Source organism: Centroberyx affinis, unplaced genomic scaffold, assembly GCF_046629955.1.
Source record: "Centroberyx affinis isolate AG114_WGS23_722 - 3 ecotype Tasmania unplaced genomic scaffold, CSIRO-AGI_Caff_v1 ptg005310l_1, whole genome shotgun sequence".
Lineage (NCBI taxonomy): Eukaryota > Metazoa > Chordata > Actinopteri > Beryciformes > Berycidae > Centroberyx > Centroberyx affinis.
In genome coordinates, this window is record NW_027282648.1 from 252122 (window position 1) to 275000 (window position 22879).

Below are 22879 nucleotides of genomic sequence, written 5' to 3' on the forward strand. Positions count from 1 at the left end.
TTCATCACGATGGAGATGAGGGCTACAGGCCGATAGTGGTTCACTTCAGATGGATGGGGTTTCTTGGGAGCAGGAATGATGGTTGAGGTCTTCCATGTGTCTGGAACTGTGGTGGTGCGGCGGGATTTGAGGCAAAGAGAGTGGAGGATGGGTGAGAGCTCCAGGGTGCAGGTTTTTAAGACCTGACCCAAGATCCCATCCGGCCTGGGAGGTACTGATCAATTATAAAATATATAAATAATCAGTCAAACTGGATCTTATCCATCACATCAGCGGTGGATGACACTGACTGGACCAGATCTGATTTTTAATAAAAGGCCAATATCGGCTCGATATATCGGTCCAACCCTATTGCATACAGTATCAATGACTGTTTCCTAGCTTTACTATATACAATTTGCCTCTGGTTCATTTTCCCATAGAATACAAAGCATTACTTTCTTTGTTCTGAAAGAGAGGCTGGAGACTGTTTGACTTGACTGTTTGTTCTCTGTTTAGATGGCCCACTACTGTATGAGTAAACACGTCTGACAGATGAACAGATGCAGATACTCCATAAGTACCGGCGGCTCGAGGCGGCTCCTTTTATTCATTTGTTTGCAACTTCGGAAATAGTGTTGCAATAATGCCAGATCTGTCAGCTCTGTATATATTTTTCTATGAGTACAGTTAAACCAGGCAAGCGTAGCTGGCATGCAATAGAAATCAAGCGCTACAGAGCATCCCATTGGATGTTGATGATTCTAATGCTGCATTCCAGACAGGTCGGAAAGTAGAAAATTCCTATAGTACTTCCTCCTAGGAAAAAATGCAATGGAAAGTCTCTGAAAGTCAGAATTCCAAATAGGAACCTCAAGGTTTCTGACATTATGTGATGCAGTTATCTGACGCCATGTCCTGTAAGTTCATTTTTCAGCATTGTGGTAAATGGTTAAACATGTAAATTTAAAATGTAAAGTTGCACTTACAGCTGCTTAAGTTCAGTGGTAACTAGCTTATTTTGCGTTGGGCAAAGAAAATCTCACAGACGTCCATTTTCCTTCCCTGTTTTTTCCGAGCTGGACCACTGGAACCAGCAGAGGTTATAATCATGACCGACCAGCTGGGAATTTACGACTTCCCACTTTGCATGGAGCGCAGCAGCATTAGTAGCTTTTTTCTTTAACTGTCAGCCTCTTGTTATTGCCCTCCCAATCCTCCCTCGTTGCTTTAGATTTTATTGGCTTCAGTTTGTGAGAGCGCTGATGTGTTTGTCAATGTCTGCACAGTTGAAGGCTGTACAAAACTCTACAGGCAAGAACCTGAGCCGCATAATGGAATGGAGACCTTCATGCTTGAGAAGGTGATGGATGGTATTTGTATAGCTCTTTTCATTGGGCCTCTGCGCTGTTTTCACATGGCGATACAGAGGTGAGTATCACCTAGCTCCTCTTATGAGTGACTCCGGCTATGACTGGTGACTGCTGCCAGCCCACCGTAGGCAAAAGCACCGCCGCCTCTCTTTCATGTGTGGATGAGGTAACGGGGTGCGTGCTTGGGTTTCGTCTCTGAGAGCTGTGGGCCTCTCCTGAGTGCCTCTCTTGGACTGTGGTGCACTGTACACTAAGTCATCCTGGTTAATGTCTGAGAAGTGATCCAGAAACTAGGCTTCTGCCGATATGGGATTTTGCAGACCGATATTTTTGTAGTGAATCTGCTGATCCAAAGCAATCCATCACCTTAAAACACAGGGTTCTGGGTTTTACCGATATGGGTTTTGAAGGCTGATACCAATTTTTTTGTATTGAAGCTGTATTGAAGCTGTCAGTATCTTTAAATGTTTCCATTTTCATGCCAAAAAATTACAATTATTCAGTGTTTCTCTATTTGTGTACTCTCTGCTTGTCTTATCTGCAACTATATCCCATTTTCTGGTGCTGCAGCGAACCAATTTCCCCACGGGGATCAATCAAGTTTCTAATCTGATCTAATCTGATCTAAAAAATGTGATGTTCACATTCCTTGTCCAATCGTTATGAAGCTCCAAAGTTACAATATACTGTGTTCAAATTAACTTAAAATTATAACTAGGGTTAGACCAATATTTTTCGATTGAAGCTTTTGGAGAACAAATATTTTGTGTCGATATTCAATATCTGACCATTTTCATGCCGCAAAATTCCAAAAAATGACAAATATTCAGTGTTTCCTCCAGAATTTTATTCATGGCAGTGTCAAGATTGGAAGTGTCTTGAAACTCCAATGAGTGGGGAGTTTTTGCTCCAAATCAGAATATGAGATATACCAGAAAGTGAGTTTTGAAAGCCAGAAATCTCAGCACCTGGCCAAGTAATCACTGAGTCATTGGTGTTGACCAAGGTCGCATTCTGACTCAGATCTGACTCAGTATCAGGAGGCAGTTTATGGGCCAATTTTGGCTTGAATGGGCTAGGTGTCAAGCATAAGAATCAGGTCGCCTTTGGCTGGCAATCACTGGGCCGAATGTGTTTTCTTTGACTCTGGCAAGGCAAAATATATTTTGCAATTCCAATTCCAACAGGCCAGAATAAGTCACTCAACCCGACTTCGGCTAGGAGGACTCGGGCCGCTTTACTCGGGACGATTCTAGCGTGTCATTTAAACTGAAAAAGGCCAATATCGTCCCCTGTATCAGTCTAACCCTACCAGCGAACCGGCCAAATACAGGTACTTCACAGCAGTAATGGGAGACATATGCTGGTCGTCTGCACAAACAGCAGCTGCTGCAGGCCCTGGCATGCAGAGAAGCCATTGGGCACGACAGGCTAAGGTATGAGATGGCATGGACCGGTGATGGAGGCAGCAGGGGGGGTGGGGGTTGGGTGGAGGGCACGGGATGGGGAGGGGGTACTGTACTGTAGCTGGGACTTGTCAATGACAGAATAAGGCCAGTCCCCCCTCCAGTGCATGTATATGGATTAATAATACACCACACAGCAGCATGAAATCCAGCTGTATACAAGAGGGGAAAATAAATACAGTTCCTGAGAGTACAGGGGAGGGGAGGTGCAGTGTGTGTTTGTGTGTGTTCTCCGTGTGTATGTTTATGTGTCACTTTGTTTTACCGGCCTGTCACAGTAAGTCAGGATGACAAGCCCTAGTATATTCACATTAGGCTGTGTGTGTGTGTGTGTGTGTGTGTGTGTGTGTGTGTGTGTGTGTGTGTGTGTGTGTGTGCATGCAGGGATGTAGTGGAGAGGTGGAAACCCATCTAAACTCAGTTGACCCACCTTTTTATTTTTCAGAATAGAGTTTACTTATGGAATAGAGTACATATACTTACATACATAAATCTTTTATGACACATATTCATAGTAAGTACTATCAAACTGATGTTAGTTATATGAGGAAAGGGTCTTTTAAGGGGGGAAAAAGCAAAAATGTATGTTCTTTTTTAGATTGGTGATTGTTTGCCTTATGATGATCCCCGACTGGAGGCCATGGTTTACCCTCCTTTTTATTTATCACCGCATCACTGTGTGTGTATGTGTGTCCGTATGGCATATAGTGTAAAAATAGTGGATGATGATGTCACCATTGGTTTCTAAAGGCTGTGTTTGAAACCCAGGAAGTCATGCCATGTTTGTAACAATGGCATCCCGTGGGCCTTTTGGATGCATTGTGACTCTGATGAAACTGGTTAGACATGGGTTATCCCATTGTGATATTCGTTCATTTTCTCTACGGAACCTGTGACCTTCTTGCTGTGAGGCGGCAGTGACCTTAAACTTCTACCCTAAGGTCTCTCATGCGGGATCATCATTACACACGCGCGCTTCACGGCCAAGCTTTGTTCAAAGCCACAGAACTTAATTTTAAATTCTAGTGAAGATCCTAAGGTTTCCAAAGATACCGAGTATGTCATGCTGAATTACAGGGAAATGTGTGTAAAATGATGCACAACACATCTAGAGTATTTCCATTTGATGCATGGTGCAGCCATAAAAAAATAAATGGCATCTTTGGTGTATGAATATCTCACTCAGTATAAGCAGCTATAGCTTCAATGAAGTGTTGGAACAAGCAGATACAGAATAAATATATAACATTGTATGTCACATTAACTTTGAACCTCAATTGTATCAATGCAACATATGCTCCAACCCTAACTTGAACATATGTGCAGTGTCTTTCTGTCTCTTCACCCCTTGGCCAGCCCCCACATCTCTCCCTCTCTTGTCTGAATGTGTTCTGTGTGTTGTGTGTGTTGTGTGTGCAGGAGGTGGGCTGCGACCGGCAGCTGGGCAGCGGTGCCAGGGAGGATAACTGCGGCGTCTGCGGCGGCGACGGCTCCACATGCCGGCTGGTGCGAGGACAGGCCCTGCCCCACCTCTCCCCAGAAGAACGTAGGTATACGAGCGGCGACACACGCGCCTCCTACCTCTGTCCCGGGCCGCCAGAAATATCCTCCGCTCGCTTTTAAGTGTCGTATTTCCCCCGAGCTAATCTTTTAACACTTAGCGCGGTGGGGTTTAAATCCGAAATACACACTCCCACCCGGAATCTCCCTAAGTCCGTCATCTTCCGGCCCTCCGCGAATAGCTCATCCCGTGAGCTGTCCCGAACCTTTTTTTAGAGAATACGCCCTCCGCTCGGGCCTAATCTCTCTCCGCTGGCTGCGGACAAAGAGTTTCATAACTGGAGAGAAAACATGTACTGTACGCGTGCCCGGCCCCGTCTCCCATTCAGGCTCTACAGGAGGTAAATAACAAAGCTGGATGTGTCTCCGCTGGCCTGGTGCTGTCACCTGCCTTGGCTGCGTGTCAGGCCTCGCTGAGTTGGCCACAGGCGCTCAGGCTCTGTCTCAGCTTTGGCCCGGCCCTCTGTTATTGCCTCCAGCATTTATTTATCAAGGCTGGACTATTAACATGCCATCTGGCCACAGCCACCTACCCACTAGCAGATGGAGCTGCAACCATTTCCGCATCAATGATTTTTTTTTTTTCTTCTTTTCATAAAATTTAACGCCCCGAGATTAAATTCATAACTGTGTTTTGGCCATTGCTAGTCATTTACGTGACAAAAAAACTTTTTTTTTCTTTGCTACACACACGCAAAACACTAGGCGTAATAGCCAGAGCTCAGCAGAAAATGTGTGGTTTGGGAATCAATTTCATTTCCATGTTACTTTTTGGACGACCGAACTCTGGTTCAGCACTGGTTATTCAGTCTGCTGTGATTAGAGATGGCAAAACACGGCCGAGGAGATCAATATTTATTGGATGCTGTGGTTATATGTCTGGAATATGAAGGGTTTCATTCCATTCCAGCATTCATTTTGAAACAAGCAAATAAACAAACAAACCACTAAATACATAACTAAAGAGTTAGTTCATGTTCCCTGCTCGGCATTTCAAAAACACAGCTGAAATGTTATCTTTTTGCAACCAAAGGTCATGTAAATTCTTTTCATAATAATCCATAGTTTTACATTAAGGCCAGCAATCAACATGTAATAGCAGATATCAACTTTTGCAATGAAACTCTTCAAGTACGTGCAAATCAAACATACACAGAGGCAGACTTCTGTCTACATTCTGTCCACAAACTCCCTCTTTGAAACTCTGCCTCTACCTGGCATGACCTCTTATGATGATCTCTTAGCCATTTTACAACATTTGAAATGTGAAAATCCAATTTTGACGCGGGAGGAAGTTTGTTTGAACGTTCCCAGGGCTGCTCGGCGTTTTCCTAAGTTTTAAAAAGGTTAATGAAGTAGATATTGGCAGCAAAAATATTTGCATACTCCATTTATTGGCTCTCCAGCTGAGGTATTGTATCAAATTCTTCAAATTAACTTGCTTTGGCATGCCTCGGGGAGTGGAAATGAAAATGGCTGGATCCCCCCCTCCAAAAAGCGCCGGTATTATAAATCACAGCCAGTAACCATGTAAATATTTCTCTCAGATTTAATATGTGGGGAGGATCTGTCACATTGCACACAGGAACACACACTGGGTGGGTCAGTGCTGTTTTGTTGGACTTTTATGCTTGCCTGAGACATGTAATATCAATGGAATAAAACAAAACTGGTTATATTTAAGAAACATAAAACATAGATATTACTTCCTAACTCAGACCTATCAGTGTATTCTGGAAAGTCTGGAAATGTATGGAAATGGTTTTGGTCTTGATAAGTTTGGAAATAGCACAGAAACGTTTAGGAAAGTATGGAAAAATACTGTTTTACTGCCCTGATGTACATATGATTTCACATTTTCTGTGGTTTTGGACCCCCGTCTTCTCCTGTATTCTGATATTGTTCTGAAGAATAATCAACTACAGGGTGATGACAGAGTTAGCAGGGGCGAGACGACCATCAGCTTAAACCATGCTGAACACCAACAGAAAGATATGGGATTGTGAAATTGAATCTGTAGGAACCCTGTGTCTTAAAACATAAATAATGCTTTAGTTTATCTAAGTGTAACACCTCTAATTGCCCCTTCTCTTGACACATGTGAACCGCTATTAAAAGATCTTTACTGTTATTGTCTTAACCGTCCCAAGCCTAATCTAGCGTGTTACCACATTTCCCGGTACCGCGGCCAGTGTCCCCTAATGGCCAGTACAAGGCTGTCTTTGTAGCGCTCCGGTAATGGGGATGGACTCGGGCCCTACGCAGTGGAAAGAGCCTTTATATTGTTTTTGGAGCGCTCCGGTCCTTCACATCGGGCCTCGTCTGCGAGTGCCAGTTGCACTTAAGTCATCCCCCCTCGTCCAAGAATCCTCCGTCCCTCCTCCGAAGTCAGAACAAAGTCCTCCGGAGTGGAGACAATGAAGAAATACTGGAACTTTTGTTGCAGCGGGCAGACGTAGGCGTTTTCACAGCGCCGTGCCTGGACCTTCAAGGAGCCTGCTTGAGCAGATCTAGCGGTAACTCGATCCAAGCCAGCTTACTCTGGCTTTAATAAAAAAAAAAAAAAAAAAAAAAGAACGGCTCTCCAGTAAGTCACTGAGGGCTGTGATGACATGGTGCTTTCCGCCAGGTCCTTTAGAGGAGCTGGCAGAGGAAAGGGCCACTCGACGATAATCAGATCGCCGGGCTGTTCTCTCTCTCTCTCTCTCTCTCTCTCTCTCTCTCTCTCTCTCTCTCTCTTCAACAGCTCTGGAAGACACGGGAGGCACGCTGGGATGAAGGCTAAGGGTTTGGGGGCTTTGAGCGGATCAGAGGCGTAACCGGCTACAGGCCCGCAGAAGCTGCGTTCATGACAGATTTTACAATTAGATGTTGAGCGCGACCCAACCGGCCCGGCGAAATGACAGCGGGTGCCAAAAGTCTACGCACACCTTACAAATGGTCTCGTTTTTACCGTCTTGAAGCCCGAAATGAAAATCCATTAAATCCGTTATTTTTCAAGGTAATAAAGGTATATATTAAAGGTAAAACCAAGGTGAAAACAGGTGGCAGGGCGGCTCAGTGGGAACAGGGACCGTCCTTCAGCCAGATGGCAGGCTCAAGCCCCAAGTGTGGGCCTGCGTCTTCCTGGAGCGTCCTTGAACAAGACGCCGAACCCCCTACCAGCTCCAGGAGGACTGACTCTGACCTTTGACTTGGAGGTGAATGACAGAGTAAAGACACCAAAAACTAAAACACCTTCTGTAGCCTTTTGCTTTGCCCTTGATTTTGCTGGGACTTTTGAAGGATTCATTCTACTTTGAATTCCTTTTTGGCACTGTGAAGTTTGGCCTGTGATCCCTGTGACCGGCACTCCTTTAATCAGAGACCAGACCTTCAAACCTCTACCGCTCTGGTTATCATTAATCCAACCTCAGAGCTCCTAATGAGTGCCTGGCACCGCTGACCAGACGAGCCTTTTGCCGTCGGACTCTGTCCTTTTTCCTCTCCGGTTTAAATTCTCTTTCTCAGTCTCTCTCTGGCTTCCTCTGTACTCTCCTCTTCTTTAGCTTCCCAAAAGAGGAGAGTAGATACAGTCGACGACTCACGGCCATTCAGACTTACCTTGGTGCGTGACCACCAAGTTTATTTACCACCACACACACACACACAGAGCATCACCTTTGTTCCTCCTCATTCATTATTCATGACTGTGCTATTTATCAGTCATTACATTTGGAATATGAATTGGCTACAGTATTCCCTAAAGCCTCAGTTTACTGGTCCAGCAGACTTGTGTAAAATGAGCTCATAACTGTTTATCTGTGTTTCATTTCCCTAATTTATTTTGAAGGTCACTTTTTTTGGAAAATACTCGGTTTCACATTTCCTCCGCGTTTTAGAATATCGAAAAAATGCAAATGGCTGGAGCTGAATTTTATTTCATTGCTCCCATAAATATAGAGGCTTGCAGATTCGGTTTCCAAGCGTAATTATGTTAGGGGGCAAAGACCCCTGGCAGGCAGCCAAAGCAGCTTAATTGTTTGAACCCAGCGCCTGTTTGTTGCCAGGAGGAAAAGTAACTTTCTTAAAGTGTGGAAAATAGCATTAACACTCCACATGTCCATAAAGGTCTCGCCTCGTTACCACGCCTCCCCCCTACACCGCAGAGAGAGAAACACTTAGAATGTGAAAAGTCAGGATTTAAACAGGCAGTATTTTTGCAGGCTGAAACAAAACGGCAATCCTTCCACAACAGTAAATACTTTCAATACTTGAGCTGTGTGCTGTTTGGGTGCACAGTATGCATGAGCTTAGAGAGTCTCATGATGGACTAGTCAGCGAGGCTCACTGGCGTTTCACAACACACATGTAGATATTATTTAGGTGCAAGGTGGGTCAGCGTGGCTGTACAGTTGTAAAGCAGGCAGATTTAGGGACGGCAGTGACTGGAGCTGTCTGCAGCGTGGTGGTCTCCTTCATTCAGGGCTCTAAAACCGTTACCACAGGCAGGATGTGCTGTACTGTGCAGCAGAAATCACTATGTCCTCTCTTTTATATGAGCTGCCTCAACAAGACACACACAAGCTCTGCTCTCTCTGTCTTTCTGTCTCTTTCACATGCATAAATTCACAGGGTGGAGAAATTAAGAGATACACTATGTGAAAAAGGACTTCAAAGCTGCAATTTACAATTTTATACCTTATCAGTCTGTGTCTATCTGTGTTTTGAAATATCGAAATCCCAACTGCGGAGGCCATTTTACAGCACCAGGAGCACCCTAGGGTCCAAACACTGTTCCCTCATGATGTTCCCATATTCCAAGAAGATAACACCCCCACACACACTGCTGATTTCATGAGCAGCAGGATAAAGTCCCTAACTCCTTCCATGGCTCCAGTCAGCAGATCTAAACATCACTGAACCTTTACGGGAAGAACTGGAGGCTTTCCCTCTTGAAGAAATCCATAAGCTTTTGACAAATGGTGACATGCAGCAGGTGGCAAAATACAGCGTCAACCCAAACAAGCACAAAAAATTTCACAATATGATATTATGGCATGGTAAAATAGCTTTGGAACAGCTATGGAATCTATATTGAACTGATATCAGAAAGATATTTAGTCACAATGTTTGCTGGGAAAGTCCAGTATCTCACTACACACAGTTCAGAACTTGATGTCAGCAGAACAAGAAGGACTGAAGCTTTTCTGACTACTCCTTATGAGCTGCTTGATTTTCATATATTGTCAGGTGTTTGCTGCTTTGTCCCCCCCCACCCCCACCCCCCACCCCGTGCAGTACATGTGTACTCACACAGACACAAAACAAGGTTGAAGGCAGGGGCCTCAGGGGAAATGAATGCCGGAAGCTATATCAAGCCCAGGGATCTGAGGGAGAGTCAGTAGTACAGTTTGTTTGGAGTGGAGACTGGAGGGTGTGTGTGTGGGGGGGGGGGAGGAACCCCTCAGAGAACTGGAAGGGGTATCCAGGTGGTTCTACATTAGAGATCAGGTTTTATTGGGAATGGAGACCTTAGTGTACTGCAGTGGACCTGAACTGAACATGATGGGGTGATGTGGATTTGTGTGCACATAAACACACACACACACACACACGCACACACACAGGGCATGACCTCATGCCCTTTGTCTTCTGAAAGGAATCACACCATTTCATGTCTTGATTGTCTTTGTTTTCTCATTAACTCAACGGGCAGCATGTTGTGTATCACGCTGCCCCTCCCTCTCTTTTAGTAGTTAACTCTCCGAGGCCTACAGTATGCATAATGCATTGCTACCTTAGGCTTTCGGTCCCCAGACATTCCTCCCGGACTTTTATCTCCCCTCAAAGTGAGTTGTTTTTGACAGTTTTTGCTTTTTTCCATCTCATTTCACAAAATTCATTGTGCTGACAAGAGATTCAAGGTCAAAACAAACGCCTAGTGGAATCATTACTCACTTGGCGTTTGTTAAATTGTCAGTTATGATAAGACTAAATGATTGTATGAACAACACAAATAGCATTTGCCGGGGAGCATCAATCTGCCAGCTACAGTACATGAATGAGAACAAATCCAAACACGAATGCAACCACTGTGATTTCAGACTTTGATTGGCCATAATTATTTTGAGAGTTCTGGCTCTGCATGAGTTCTTTAGTAATTGGACATTTTTTGTTGGCGTGCAGATGCCTGATGGCTTTGTACGCTTGTCAGGGTCAAGGATTAATGTGTTGCAAACACAGTTATTAGATAGTTTTGAAAGAAATCAGTGATTACCTGTTGGATTACTCTATTTGACAGATAAAAAGGTAATTTGTCTGAATAAAGGCACAGACATTTGAAATGGAGGGTAATTTTACTTAATATTCTATTGATTTTGGGCTTAAAGCTACACATGGCAAGATTTGTATGTAAAAATACACCCATTTTATCAGCCTAAGAGAAGAGAAGAGTGTCCCATCCTCTCTAATCGAGATGCTCTAATTTGGAGCCACCGACATGCTAAGTTGCCTTGTGTAGCTTTAGGTAATTGAAGTAAATTAAAGTAATCATTGACTGAATTGGTGTAATATATAGATATAAGTTTATAATAAACCTTTCCAACTATGCTTATACCTGCAGCTCTGAAGACAGTGTTAGAGGTGCCGCTTGGGAGCCGCTTTCTCCGAGTCAACGCCAAGGGCCCCGATATGATGGGTGAGTGATGACTACACTTCAAACTATACTGCGGGGAGGGAGAAACCTATCAGTTCATAGTCCTCTGCTTGCTCACACACACACACACACACACATACACACACACACACAGACAAACAAACATTCTCTCCATGCTTTACATTTGCTGTCTATGTTCTCCCCCTATCTCAGTCTGGGATAACAAAGGTGGCACTGGCAGGTGCTGAGTGCAGTGATTTATGAATGCAGTCATCACTATTTCTGATTCTGCATATGCAAGATTCATACACGTGAAACAGAGATATTCACACATACACACACACACACACACACACACACACACTACACATTCCAAAAACGCTGAACGTGAAAATGTGCATGTGCACTTAGGGGCGAGAGAGATAGAGAGCAAGAAAGAGAGATTGATGATATATAATTGTTTTCAAAGCAAATAATCATCACACTATGGTTTGAATGGATAAACTAGTTTGTTGATTTTGAAAATTTACATTCCGTATTCTGCATTGGCAATATAATGTCTGATAAGCAGTCATGCCAATAAAGTCACTGAATTGAATTAATTGAATTGAGAGAGAGAGAGAGAGAGAGCGAGAAATACTGGAATAGGATCTAGGATATGTTTTGCCAACCAAGCATTAAAGTAAAACTATGGAATACTAATGAACCTAGTGCTAAGCAATAGTGATTTGATGAGGATATAATCATACAGATTTTTTTAAAAGAATTGAGCAATGAGCAGTAGATAAGATTTTGTTTAGCCTTGAAACCCTTCAGATTTCTGAATGAGAAACGAGTGAAACATTCTAACAGCCTGCAGCTCATTATTACACCCCTAAACCATTTTTGAGTGTTCATTTGTATGATTTGGATTTTCCTATTGTATTGTCAATCGAGAGGAGCGGTTTCTACTGCTACAGCCCGCAACGAACCCAGATAAACCCGGCATATGTCCGCAAGCCTTACCCTGGTAATACACTCAAGTTCCGACAACATAATACCCTGAAGAGCTGCGGGCTTTAGTGGATGTGTGCTTTGTCAGATGTTTCAAAACGGGGGGGTGGGGGGGTTGGAGTGACCTCAAAATTACTTTAGCAGATCATTCATCAGCTATCAGGAGATCAGTGTGGTGGACGGGGAACACTAGAGAGAGACGCTGAAAGGAGAGAGAGAGAGAGAGACCACAGTAAAAGACAGGAAAACCAAACACACGTTTACAGCTCGGCTAACCCAACCCCAGGTTCGTGAACTCCTCCGAAACTAAATATTATCAGAAGCCTAATCATATTTTCACCATTGGCAACGCGGACCCTCTTCAAAGGGACTATTTTGATTACGAATGGCTTCCTTTCATGATATGGCAAAGGCTATAGGATTGTTAATTGTTTCAAGTTGTGAAAGCTTGTGGGGGAACGGTTGTAATTGAGGTTGAAAATACATAGAACAGATTTCTCGAACATGGTGTTTTTTTTAAATGCGCTTTCTTTGGTTGTTGTACGGAAAATAATGTTTTGGCAAGCAAATTGGAGACTCTTAATCATGAAAGCGAGAGATGGATCGAGAGAAAAAAATAAGGAGAAATGTGACATGAACAAAGGCTGATCCTTTGCCGTTGCACCATCTGAACATGATTATCTCTTGCGTGAAGGATAACTCTATCTGTCCAACGTTTGTTTTCCCACACGCCGGCCCAGTCATCTTGTCACAGGCACTTAAAAAAAGACATCAACTGGTGTCATCAGAAATCATGCAGTCGTCAGCCTGCCATATTGTAACTGTTTCAACCTTCTGTTTTATGATCTCATTGCCATCGGATTACCTCACCGCAGTTCGTTCGCCTGCAGAGCAACGCCTCGGACATGATAAACAGTGATATAGAGGCACCAAAGGGAAATGTACCTCCACCTTTTCTGTTCACTCTTTACACCTCTGAATTCAGACTCAACTCTGGGTCACGAAGTCTAGAAGTTCTCTGACGACTCCTCTTATTTTGGGATGTATCAGCTAGGGCAATCAGGAGGAGTGCAGGAGTCTGGTGGACAGCAAGAAGAACCATCTGCAGTTCAGTGTCAGTAAGACCAAGGAGCTGGTAGTTGATCTCCAGCAGGGCAAGAAGCCATGAAACCTGTCACCATCCAGGGAGAGGATGTAGAGGTAGTTCCTAGAAGTTCTTGGGGGTGCAACATCAAACTGGACTGGACTGACACCACCAAGGCGCTTTTCAAGAAAGGACAGCACAGAATGGTCTTCTTCAGGAGGCTCAAGTCTTTCAATGGACTACTCTAAATCTTCTCCCAGTCAGTAGTTGCCAATGCACTTTGTTTGCTGTTCTGTGCTGGGAAGGTAGCATCAAGGCAGGAGAGGCCAGCAGGCTCAACAAACTGGTTAAGTTTAGCTCTGTAGTGTGGCTGAACCTGGACACTGTGAAGGTGGTGGACAGAAGAATGAGGTCCGAACTGAAAATGCCTTCCAGCCACTATATGATGAGCTGGAGCAACTATGGAGCTCCTTCCACCTCTGGTTTATGCCTGCAAGGTGTGCCACAGAGTGCTGCAGGCATTCCTCCAGGGCAACTGCCACCCGGTTTTACAATACCGCCTGCCACAATGGCCCGAGCCTCAGCTAACTAGGAGGGGCATCAATGCAAAGAGTACCTGTGCTCAGAACTGTTCTGAACTATAACTGTAGGCCTACATCTATACTTTTCTATAGATTTCTGTACATATACCCTACACTATTTTTCTGCACATTTGCACACTTCTCCCTACTTTTATATGGCCAAATTCAATTCATGTTACTCGCAACTGTGAGTCTGAAATGTGGATAGTTAAGCGCACCTGTACACATAACCTTGAACTGGATTGTATACATGTGTCAATTGGGGAACTGCAAACACCCTTGTATCTGTAAACGCTCTTAGTAGCGAGCTGCAGATGCTGCAGATGCTGCCTATCCTCTTGATTTCCCTTGATTTGTTGATTTCTGCTCTTGCAATTAAGTTTCATCTCATCTCATCTCATCTCACCTCTCTCACCAAGTGATACCTCATTTGCATATCCTTCACTTCATTCTCACCATGGACTCGTAAAGGGAATATTCACAGTGACATGAATGAATGTCTCTCTCTCTCTGTCTCTCTCCCTCAGTCATTGAGGCGGTTTCTCTTCAGGGGAGGAGGGAGGAGATCAGCCTGGGGTCTACAGGCTCCTACGTGGTAGGAAACACTTCCCTGGACTTCCAGAGAGGGACGGACAGGCAGACACTGAGGACTCATGGGCCGCTCAGTGCCGATTACATCATTAAGGTGAGACAAAGGGAAGACGACAGGCGCAGATTTATAGCAAAACAGCCCGAGGACTTTTGGCTTCTGATGTACATATTTAATTACACATAGAACTTAAATAAATCAGACTTTGTTGCACAATATTTAGCAATGCCTGACGATAATTGCCAGAGGCACTGTTGCTATCATTGCTGGAGATGCCTGCTAAATCTGACAAAAATCAGCCTATGTGTAGCGACTGTATTGTTTCACAGCCCCTTTTATGTTGCAATTACAGCAAAGATGAGCACTCTAGCAAAACAGGCCTTCTACAAATTCAGACGACTGTCTCGCCAAGATTTAGCAAATACGCATTGTGCAATGTCTTCACCGTCATGACTGCACTAGTCTGATAGGCAGAGTGGAGCAGTGCATGGCAAACACCATTCTAGATGTTGTCTTTCACATGGAACCAATGACATCATGTAGGACCCTGCAGGATTTGGACGGCGGCCTATTGCACCGAGCACCGTTACTCAATCTTATCCACATCAGACAAGTTTAGCTCTGAAAACAATAGCGGCTTCTATCTTCTATGCACTCTCCTAGTTAAGTATTAATGATGGAATTAGCTGTTGGATTAAGTAGATACTCGAAGGGGGGGAGCGTGGTCCAAATCCTTGATTGCGTACGCAGTTTTGTCTGATGTATGGATGAAAAGGATCGGTCTAGTTTGCATTGGCACCGGAGCCCGGTCTCCCAGTATCCGCTCAGCCTGTCCTCCACAGCTTCAGAGTTCTCTAGTGGTGATTACAAGTCACAAGTGGATACACTGGGTGCATTTCAATAAGGCTTTCCCTCTGGGTGCATTTTAAATAAGGCTTGTCTATGCGCAGAGATCAAAAAGCTTAAAAGTGTTGTAAATTAGCCGTCACGTCGCAGCTGCCACCGTGGTAAGGGAGGAACTCATTTGTGGGGTTCTCTAGTAGCCTCCTAACTGTGGGCTTGCATGTTATGCATGCTAGAGGCCAGAATTCTGCAGGTTCAACACTTTGTGCTGTTCTACCGACCATGATGTTTACCTGATCTTTTCATTTGAATTGGATAAATCAGAAACAGAGAGAAAATGTACCTCGTAACCACTGATCTAGTCAATACTTCTCTTCTGTTTCTTCTCTTCTGTCCTCAACTCTGAAGGATGACAATCATAGTCACCCAGGCAGAAGTTGCCTTCGACAAGTTCTTAGACTTTGGTTTTTCTTTGCTTTATTGTTTCATTCTTTTAATCCTTTCATTCTATTGTTACACACCTACATCTGGATCTGAGCTACAGAATCTTCACTAGATATGACCACATTTGTTGTGATGATTTATTGTGAAGACAATCAAGTACATCTGCGCCGTTCCGTCTTAAACCACTCAATGTATTCACTTATCCATTCCCACTATGCAAGCTATTAAGGCTTTTTTTCCCTTCTCTCACATTTGAGCGTTTTTGTCTGATAGCTAATTTATTAGAGTAGGTAAGCCCATGGATATTTTATTTCTCCTAGCTATATTTTCAGGGTAGGAAGTATGAAGCACTCTGTCCTCCAAATCCTATCCAAAGCTTTATGGTTGTGATGAATAATTTACAAGTCAATTACATCATCAAAAGCGAAGGAGGGAGTGTTGGAAAGTGTAACTTTTACCATCTAAGGCAACTCCTCGCCCTTTGGAGGGCGAGGAGTTGCATTTTTCACTTAGTTGTATAGGTATAGTTGGAGGCCTTTGTGCATCTGACCTAGTGTTAAAGCTTGGAGTGTTATGTGAGGGCAGACACTGCAGAGATAACAAAACCCAAGCAACTCGTGTACTAATGGGAAAAGAGTACACAATAGGCTGGCTGGCCCTGGTCTGGCAGAGACGGCGGATGCTTGTTCTAATGCTGCATTCACAGTAGGTAGATGGTAAACTGGATATTGATTGTTTTCAATGGAAGAACAACAGTAAACTCTGTCAAGTGTTGCGCACCTGCAAACAGAACTTACTCACAAACCATGTTGAAAAGTTGAGCAAAATGGATGTACATACATACGTTTGTCTACCTGCTTTTCTTGTCTCTTGCATCAAATGTGAAATAGTGAATAAGCGAAATCTTCCCTCTTCCTACTCAGTATTTTGGAGTCAAGAAAAAAAGATTCTGGAAGGAAAATTTAAGTTTGGCTGGGCTATTCCAATGCTCTTCTTGGCTTCCTGTTCATTTACATTGGGGATTGTATTTCAAGAGGAAATAAGTATGTTTTCCACTGTCCCATAGCACAAAATGACCATAATATATCAGTGGGGGCGGGTTGTTGATCAGTACCAATGACTCAACGATTACTTGGCCAGGTGGTGAAATTTCCACCTTTCAAAACTCACTGTCCACTTTCCTATACTCTGTTTTGGAACAAAAACTCCCCACCCACTGGAATTTCAAGACACTCCCAATCTCTCCACTCACTCTACTCTACTCTACTCTACTCTACTCCTCCATGTTGTCCAGATGAAGTATGGAGGATCCAGGGACACAGTGGTCCAGTTTCTCTTCTACCAGCCAATCAGGTACCAGTGGAGAGAGACCGACTTCTTCCCCTGCTCTGTCACCTGTGGAGGAGGTGAGGCTCATCTCCCATCAATCATACACATACTGGAAACTGCCTCCACAGTTTCCAGTATGAGTGAAACCCTGTCTGGTTCTCCTTTCCCAGGCTATCAGCTGAACTCTGCAGAGTGCACCGACATCCGATCCAACCAGACCCTGCCGGAGCACCACTGCAACAGCTACCCCGAAAACACCAAGCCCACACCCAAACTCAAGGAGTGCAACATGGACCCTTGCCCAGAGAGGTACGGATCATTACAGGCTGTCAGGTTGTATTTTAGAGTAGTGTTGTCATGGTAACCGAAATTTAAATAATACCTTGATACGGTTGTGAAAGATTGAAGTCAGTGTTGAATTTTGTAAACATTCGATACGTTCACCAAATGTGTTGGTGTTGAAATTCCATTTTGACGTCACCTCTAGAGGGCGTATATGTGCGGATTAGAATACTTTAAAAAAGACGAAGAAGAAGGATTGGAATAGACAGTCACAGGCTGTTCTTCTGACACTGGACTGCCTCAGTCTGTTCATCACGTCTTGAACTGGATCAGTCCACCTAGACTGGTTGGCAAACTCGTGCCAGGAGCCAAATATGGAACTATATTACAGAGCCGGACCAACCAACATCAGACTAAAATCAAGCACAGTTTTTTCTTGATATTAAACTTAGCGTTGGCATCGAAGTCAGAGTTTATTTTAGAGCTCGACAAATATTTCCATTTCCATTTTAGTCATTCGGCGCTTTTATCCAGAGCGACTTACAGTGAGTGAGCTGCTGTGGGTTCAGTGTCTCGCTGAAGGACATTTGGACAGGAGTCGAACCTGAGAAGTCTCTACTGAACCTCACAATATGCCAGAGCCTAATAGGACCCGACTGGTCCTGATTGGTTCGGGTTAGGGGGTTAGAGTTTGGACCGGGCTCAAAACTGGTTCAGAACTGTTGAAAAATCCGTCATTAGAAGCACTTTGAAGTTCTGGAATCTTAAAATCTGTTACTCGTCAGGCTTCGTCGGACTTTGCCGGAGAGGATTTTGTTTTGGCTCTGGTCGGTAGGGGCTCAGGTGTTCAGCCCCGAGCCAAACCACTACGGTTTTCACACCTCTTGGAAAAAAAATGCAGATCTGGGATGGTTGATCATCTCCGTGCGTCTTTTCCAAGGGGCTTGATGGACAGAGGATTTAATCAATAGGCTCACGATTAAGACTAGAAACGTTAAATTGGGAGTCCAAACCGTTTTCCCTTTACTGTTTTATTTTTTATAATCTGAAAGGCCAAAATGACGCTCGAACATCAGCCTGAGAGGTCTTTATAGATACTATACTGTTATTGTCTCATAGAGTTACAGTGTTCTTGTGATACTTTGTCTCTACCAGTGATGGATTCAAAGAGGTGATGCCATATGACCACTTCCAACCTCTGCCTCGGTGAGTAACACTTACAATCCTTCATTCTGAAAGTTACAAGAAAACAGCATTTCGACAGTGCACCTACTCAGTGCAGTTGGTGAAGCAATCCACTGTGAAATAATTTGTACATTATCTTGAGCTTCACACATTCTGGATTTTAATAATACATTCCAGCCGGCGGGACTCAATCACGGTGTCTTGGAAAAAAGGGAACGGGGTTTCACCGCTTGCTGCTCTGTCACTTTGAAAGTTGTGATCTTGCAGGTTTTATATGATGAGAAGGATGGAGGGGGGATTGTTAAAAAATCTGTGATGGGATTATTAGTTTGAATTTTTAACTGGTACGCCATGAAGTAACCACTAAACATCTGCAAGTAAAAGTAATGGGATTTTGATATAAAAATACCACAAAACGTATTTAATATGTATGTAAATGTTTAGTTTTTTTGCCGTTTATTGTTAAATAGGTATACATGATAATATGGTGAATTACAGTGATTTCATTGTGACTTTAACACAGCGCTTTGCTCAATGCTGTACCACACCAAGCATCTTCCAGGCCAAACCACGCAATATAGACCTCACTGTTTAGTCTGACTTCATCCATGCATCAGAGAGAGCGAGAGAGAGAGAGAGAAAGAGAGAGCGAGGGAGAGAGAGAGAGAGAGAGAGAGCGAGGGAGAGAGAGAGAGCGAGCAAGCAAGCAGGCTCCAAATTTGCGTATGAATTTTTTACAACTCTATCCAAAAAGTAGTTTGAGTGCCTCGCTGTGCCTGCTCCACAGATCTGTTCAGACCCTGAGCTCAGCTCCTGGCACAGCGCTCCCACTGGGTGTGATTGGTGGTGACGGCTTCACACTCTGTCATAAGGATAGAACTATAATAACCCATCATTTCCATTAGACAAGCTTGGCTGTGTCACACTGTAGCACACCGCTGCACACCAGGATATGTTCAATAGAACGTGTTGATGCTGATGTGCATAAATCAATAGGTGCAAGCCTTTTTTCCCAGAAGGCTGTCTTGACTGTAATCTTCATCGACGTGCCACATAACCCCTCGATTTGCTTTCATGCAGCATTTTATTTCTATTATTATACTGTTGTTACTCTCCATTCGTATCTTTTTACCCTGTAGTGCTTTCTTGTTTTCACTTGTTCTAACTTATTTTATGAATATAATGTTTGTTTTCATTTGATGGCTGAAGCAATTTGTTAACTCTGGTTTGAAGAAAGTGTAATACAAGATAAGATGAGATGAAACTAATGATCCCGGTGGGCAAATTGGGTCGTTGCAGCAATAGGATACAGCACAAGAAAAGTAGAATGTAAATAAGGATATAACAAATGCACCAACAGTTTTAACACTACCATGTGTTACAGTAAGTAGAGATGTATGAACAAAAAGTGCAGTACTATGAAGGTGTGCAAACAGCAGAAAAAATACTGAAACAAAGATAGATGGATAGATGGATTGCCCTAAATCACTCCTCTGTTGGTCTTTTGTCATGGGTGTAAATTGGTTATGTCAAGATGTGGTACTTGCCGTACCTTAAAGTGAGTTTAAATCTGACCTTGTCATGTTTATCCTTTTAACGGAGAGCAAAGATCGAGCAATCAAGCAAAAATACCCAGGAATGTATTTGGAAGCCATATCTTAAAAACTCTACCAGGAAGACATCCTACCAGGAAGTATTCAGGACCAATAGCTGATAGTTGGTTGACTTGAACAATTTATCACATTGACCAAATAATGAGAATATATGATATATTGCCAGTCAGCAGTCATTGCTCCACTTTGTCCCCAGAAATGTAGTTGATATAAGTGGGTTTGGAAGTTTTGGTGGTAAATGGTATTAAACACAGGGACTTGGTTGTAGTGAGCAGACCCTCTGTCCCGTGTCTCCAGCTGGGAGCAGGGCCCGTGGACCCAGTGCTCGGTGTCGTGCGGCGAAAGCGGCGGCTGGCAGGACCGCAGCGTGGTGTGCGTGGAGGAGGACACCCACGGCCAGTTCTCCCAGGTGGAGGAGTGGAAGTGCACCCACTCCCCTCGGCCCGTCACCCGGCAAATGTGCAACGCCTTCGCCTGCCCTCAGTGGGTGGCCATGGAGTGGTCTCAGGTCAGTTGGAGTCTGTTGACGTTAGTGGAGGTTGAACCCACCTGGACTCAGTTTACCCACCTTTTAATTTGCAGGGAATAAAGTATTTTAGGCTGATATATATCTTTACAATGTAAATTCATGGTATACATCATGGTAAATTGTATCAAACTGATGTAAGTTATATGAGGATAGGCTATTAGCGTTCATATTAATACCACCCATGTGTTATGTGGAGGCAAGTATGTCGACAGAGAAATATTTGCTAATTAATGCATTAATAAGATGAACTGATGACTTCATTAGCATATATTATGTTTAATATATCACGGGGATTATGGCGGGACGTTAGGCAACTCTTGTTATGGACTTGCTTTTATGTCATAGTTTTTTTTTATCTTGGCCATTTTAATTTTGTGTTGTATCTTGTGTTGTGTGTTTTAATCTCATTTCATTTTACTGATTTATTTGTTTTTCTTTTCTCTTGATTGTGATTCCTATTATCTCCCTGTTTATGTATTTTACTATTCTTATTTTTTATGCCTTACTGTGAAGCACTTTGTAAACCCTGCTTTTACAGCGCTATAAAAGTAAGTAATAAAAATAAGGTCAATAATCATAATAATAATGTTTTAAGTCAAAGAGGATCGATGAATATTTTTCTGAAAATATAGTTATATTGGTGTTTCTTTGACTGATGATGATCACTGACTGGAGGTCACTAGTTACCACTAAATGACTGGCTGAAAGTCTGCAGAATTTAACTCCAAAATTAGATATAATTTAACATACCATGAACATTCCATAAACATGACACTAACTCACATGAAACACATCTATATTCTTAACTATCATGTGATAACTTTCAAAGGATGCAGTAGAGTCCTTAGAACTAAAGTCCTTCTTACCACTCTACTTTGATTTTCTATCAGGCTAAAACACTAACAAGAGTTGATGGATCATCTCAGAATTTACGCATGGAGCTCTAACGTGTGTGTGATCTGTGTGTGTGTGTGTGGGTGTGTGTGTGTGTGACGTTGCAGTGCACGGTGACGTGCGGCCGGGGTCTGCGTTACCGGGTGGTTCTGTGTATCGACCACCGAGGGCAGCACATCGGAGGCTGTGCGGTGGCGCTCAAGCCTCACGTTAAGGAAGACTGCCTGGTCCCAGTCGCGTGTCACAAGCCCAGAGGTAGGACACTCTACTTGGAGCTGTGTGTGTGTGTGTGTGTGTGTATGAAGGGTAAAAACCGCTGCAGTTGTGACTCAGGGCTCTTTGCCAGTCAAGCTGAGTGTATGAGCTATGGTTGTGTGTGTGTGTGTGTGTGTGTGTGTGTGTGTTGTCCTTAATGCCCTCCGTCACCAGCTTCATCATAAAAGCGCCGAGGCTCATTTGCATCAGCTTCCATCAAGAGGCCTTAATTTATGACCCGTCTTCCGCCATAAATGAGCATCCTTACTCGTTAAACTGCTGGATTCTTCAAAGGCTAGCAATTCTGTCCCAAAGAAGCTCATATTTTTACATGCCACATATTTTTGGACGTCTACTGTATATCGATGCCAGTTATGGGCTTTTTTTTTTTTAAATTTTTTTATCATCATAACAGAACTGAAGGCGCAAGGCTTGAGCCAAACCCAGATACTTTACTGCAACTCAAGCACATACATAACACACACACGCGCAAACACACACACACACACACACACGCACACACCCTTAGTGTAGTTTGCTGTATCAGAGCCACCACTCGCTGTGATAATAAGCTCTGGGTTCCAGTTAATGGCCCGTTGCATAAATATTTGGTTGACAGAGATTTATGAAAGCTAATATTGGCAGTGTTTGGATATAGGCTTTGGATAGAGATGTTGGAATATAGATGGACAGTGTGGCAGTGAGACAGTAAGTCATGCTGTTCAATACAAAGGATGGTTATGTTAAGGTTGTGTATGGGAATATACAGACTTTGAAATACACACTGGTTGTCTATGGGAAGACCTTAATCTGAACTGATTCTAATGAGACATTTTGATCAGATTCCACATGAGGATGCATGCATGTGATGATAATGATAAAGTTGATGATGATAATGGTGATGATGATGGTGTCAGACTGGGATGACTGGGTTGTAACTGGGTTTCCGTCCCTCCTCCAGAGTCACTGCCAGTGGAGGCCAAGGTGCCCTGGTTAAAACAAGCCCACGAGCTGGAGGAGCACCGCACTGCTACAGAGGACCCCACGTGAGTACACACACACACACACACACACACACACACACACACACACACACAAATACACTTAGACACATGCATACAAACACTCCCTCTCTTTCTCTCACATATAGCCTGCATACTCATACACACAGGCAAAATCACTTTCCTCTCTTGCAACCTCGCAAAAGCAAACAACCCAATGCTGATACACACACACACACACA

At 43.6% G+C, this 22879-nt stretch overlaps 1 protein-coding gene across 1 annotated transcript in view; it reads left to right on the plus strand.

Moving 5' to 3' along the window:
• adamtsl3 (ADAMTS-like 3) overlaps positions 1 to 22879 on the plus strand; it is a 162250-nt gene that overhangs the window by 92724 nt on the left and 46647 nt on the right. Inside the window, exons 6-14 of the mRNA XM_071546546.1 lie at positions 4238 to 4364; positions 10983 to 11057; positions 14201 to 14358; positions 16844 to 16955; positions 17049 to 17187; positions 18316 to 18366; positions 20256 to 20466; positions 21489 to 21636; positions 22598 to 22682. Coding sequence (XP_071402647.1) covers positions 4238 to 4364; positions 10983 to 11057; positions 14201 to 14358; positions 16844 to 16955; positions 17049 to 17187; positions 18316 to 18366; positions 20256 to 20466; positions 21489 to 21636; positions 22598 to 22682 — 1106 coding nt within the window. The remainder of the gene's footprint in view (positions 1 to 4237; positions 4365 to 10982; positions 11058 to 14200; positions 14359 to 16843; positions 16956 to 17048; positions 17188 to 18315; positions 18367 to 20255; positions 20467 to 21488; positions 21637 to 22597; positions 22683 to 22879) is intronic.